The following is a 1,531-nucleotide window of genomic DNA, read 5'->3' on the forward strand; positions in this document are numbered from 1 at the left end:
AAATCTTCATTTAAACGAAAATACATTAAAATCCTAACAGTCGGTCTCCCTGTACTACATGTTGTAATGAATGTGCCTGTTACTACGTTACATACATATTTACAATGTGTACTGTATGTAAAATATTGATAAAGATGTTTTGTTGTTTTTTTAAGCGCTATATAAGCAAAATAGGGCGACTCATATGAGCTCCTTTGAAAGTGGACTTGTGTTAAGATTTATTCACTCGTTAGAGTGCGAGAAAAAGAGACGTGTGCTTGTCTTACATAAGGATTGTGAATGATAGGCAACATTCCGAAATAACTGCAGTTCCTCTTTAAAATATATTTTTAAAACTAGATATGTGAAACTGGTTGACATGAAAATATTATTCATTAAGGAAGCTGATCCATTGTAACAATTTCGATCAAATAAAAACAAAACAATATATTGCATGTTTATATGCACACCTTTATTAGTAACACTTCATTTCAGAGAGAATTTGATTTTCATTTTTCTTTTAATAATATGGTCGGCAGAATAAATCACACAATTTCCAAGCCAAGAAAGCAGTTTCAATTCAAAGGGGGGCTGGTTAAGGATTGGAAAGTCACAACCAAAGGGCACATTTTCAAATAAGACTGCATCTAATGTCGAGGGTTACTGTGATTGTGTTGCAGCCTCCTGCTGAAGACTGTGTTAGAAGCGAATGGCACAGCACCTGTAAGTGAAAATAGTAATTTCTCCATTTAATGATGCCTTTGCAACAATTTTAATCCTTATGCTGTTATAATGAAACCACAATAACCCTTGCTTTAAAGTATATTACACAACCTAAAAATATACCTGTATCTTCTAGGGCACCCATGATGATGAACAATGTACTCCTGAGCATAGCAGAACCGTCTGCAGAGTCCTCTATGCCCGCATGTCCAGTATCGCAGTTCGTGGTCAATACCTGCAAATTAAATTAAAATCAATTTTTATTGTTCTTGCAAGCTAACTTTTGTGACCCTAGGAAAATGAATAAATCAAATGCCTCATGATACTCGAGTTCATCAGAGGAGGCCAATTTGTGACTTCATCCAAAGAATATTGTAGTATATGAGTAAATGTAGAAATGCCGTGTTGCTTACCCTCCCCGACCGTAAACATCAGGAGAAGAAAAAGGAGAACCAAACTGAGTCGCTTCATGTTTGGGCGCACCAATAAGCTTCCACTCTGCTGTGGACAAGCTGCTGCTGAATTTATAAAGCATTTCAATCACGTGGGTGGAGTTGGCGGGGCTCTCTCCAAATCCCAATGACAAAGTATCTCTGCATGAAGGGAGCCTGAGACGTGAAGTTCAGGACCTTTTGTATACCTAATGTTTGTTTTGTTACTAATATAGAAATCTAAAGACAAAATGGTCACTTGTACTGACATACACATACAAACCCCGTTTCCATATGAGTTGGGAAATTGTGTTGGATGTAAATATAAACGAAATACAATGATTTGCAAATCATTTTCGACCCATATTCAGTTGAATATGCTACAAAGACAACATATT

General features: G+C 36.3%; 1 protein-coding gene across 1 annotated transcript; it reads right to left on the reverse strand.

The window, feature by feature from the left end:
- Positions 1–429: 429 nt before the first annotated feature.
- Positions 430–1,224, reverse strand: defbl2 (defensin, beta-like 2). The gene is made up of 3 exons (XM_061898358.1): positions 1,116–1,224; positions 826–937; positions 430–700 (listed from the first exon to the last, which is right to left on the reverse strand). Exons 1-3 carry the CDS (start codon positions 1,171–1,173, stop codon positions 679–681), a joined length of 192 nt encoding a protein of 63 aa, XP_061754342.1. The 5' UTR covers positions 1,174–1,224; the 3' UTR covers positions 430–678.
- Positions 1,225–1,531: the final 307 nt, after the last annotated feature.

This window comes from Nerophis ophidion, linkage group LG04, assembly GCF_033978795.1.
Source record: "Nerophis ophidion isolate RoL-2023_Sa linkage group LG04, RoL_Noph_v1.0, whole genome shotgun sequence".
NCBI classification, from domain to species: Eukaryota; Metazoa; Chordata; class Actinopteri; order Syngnathiformes; family Syngnathidae; genus Nerophis; species Nerophis ophidion.

Excerpts from the sequence above, each read along its gene's own strand:
- defbl2 (XM_061898358.1), bottom strand. The coding sequence starts at position 1,173 with ATGAAGCGACTCAGTTTGGTTCTCCTTTTTCTTCTCCTGATGTTTACG. Across the intron at positions 938-1,115 it reads GATGTTTACGGTCGGGGAGG|GTATTGACCACGAACTGCGA; the intron begins GTAAGCAACACG and ends TTTAATTTGCAG. Across the intron at positions 701-825 it reads GGGTGCCCTAGAAGATACAG|GTGCTGTGCCATTCGCTTCT; the intron begins GTATATTTTTAG and ends TTTCACTTACAG.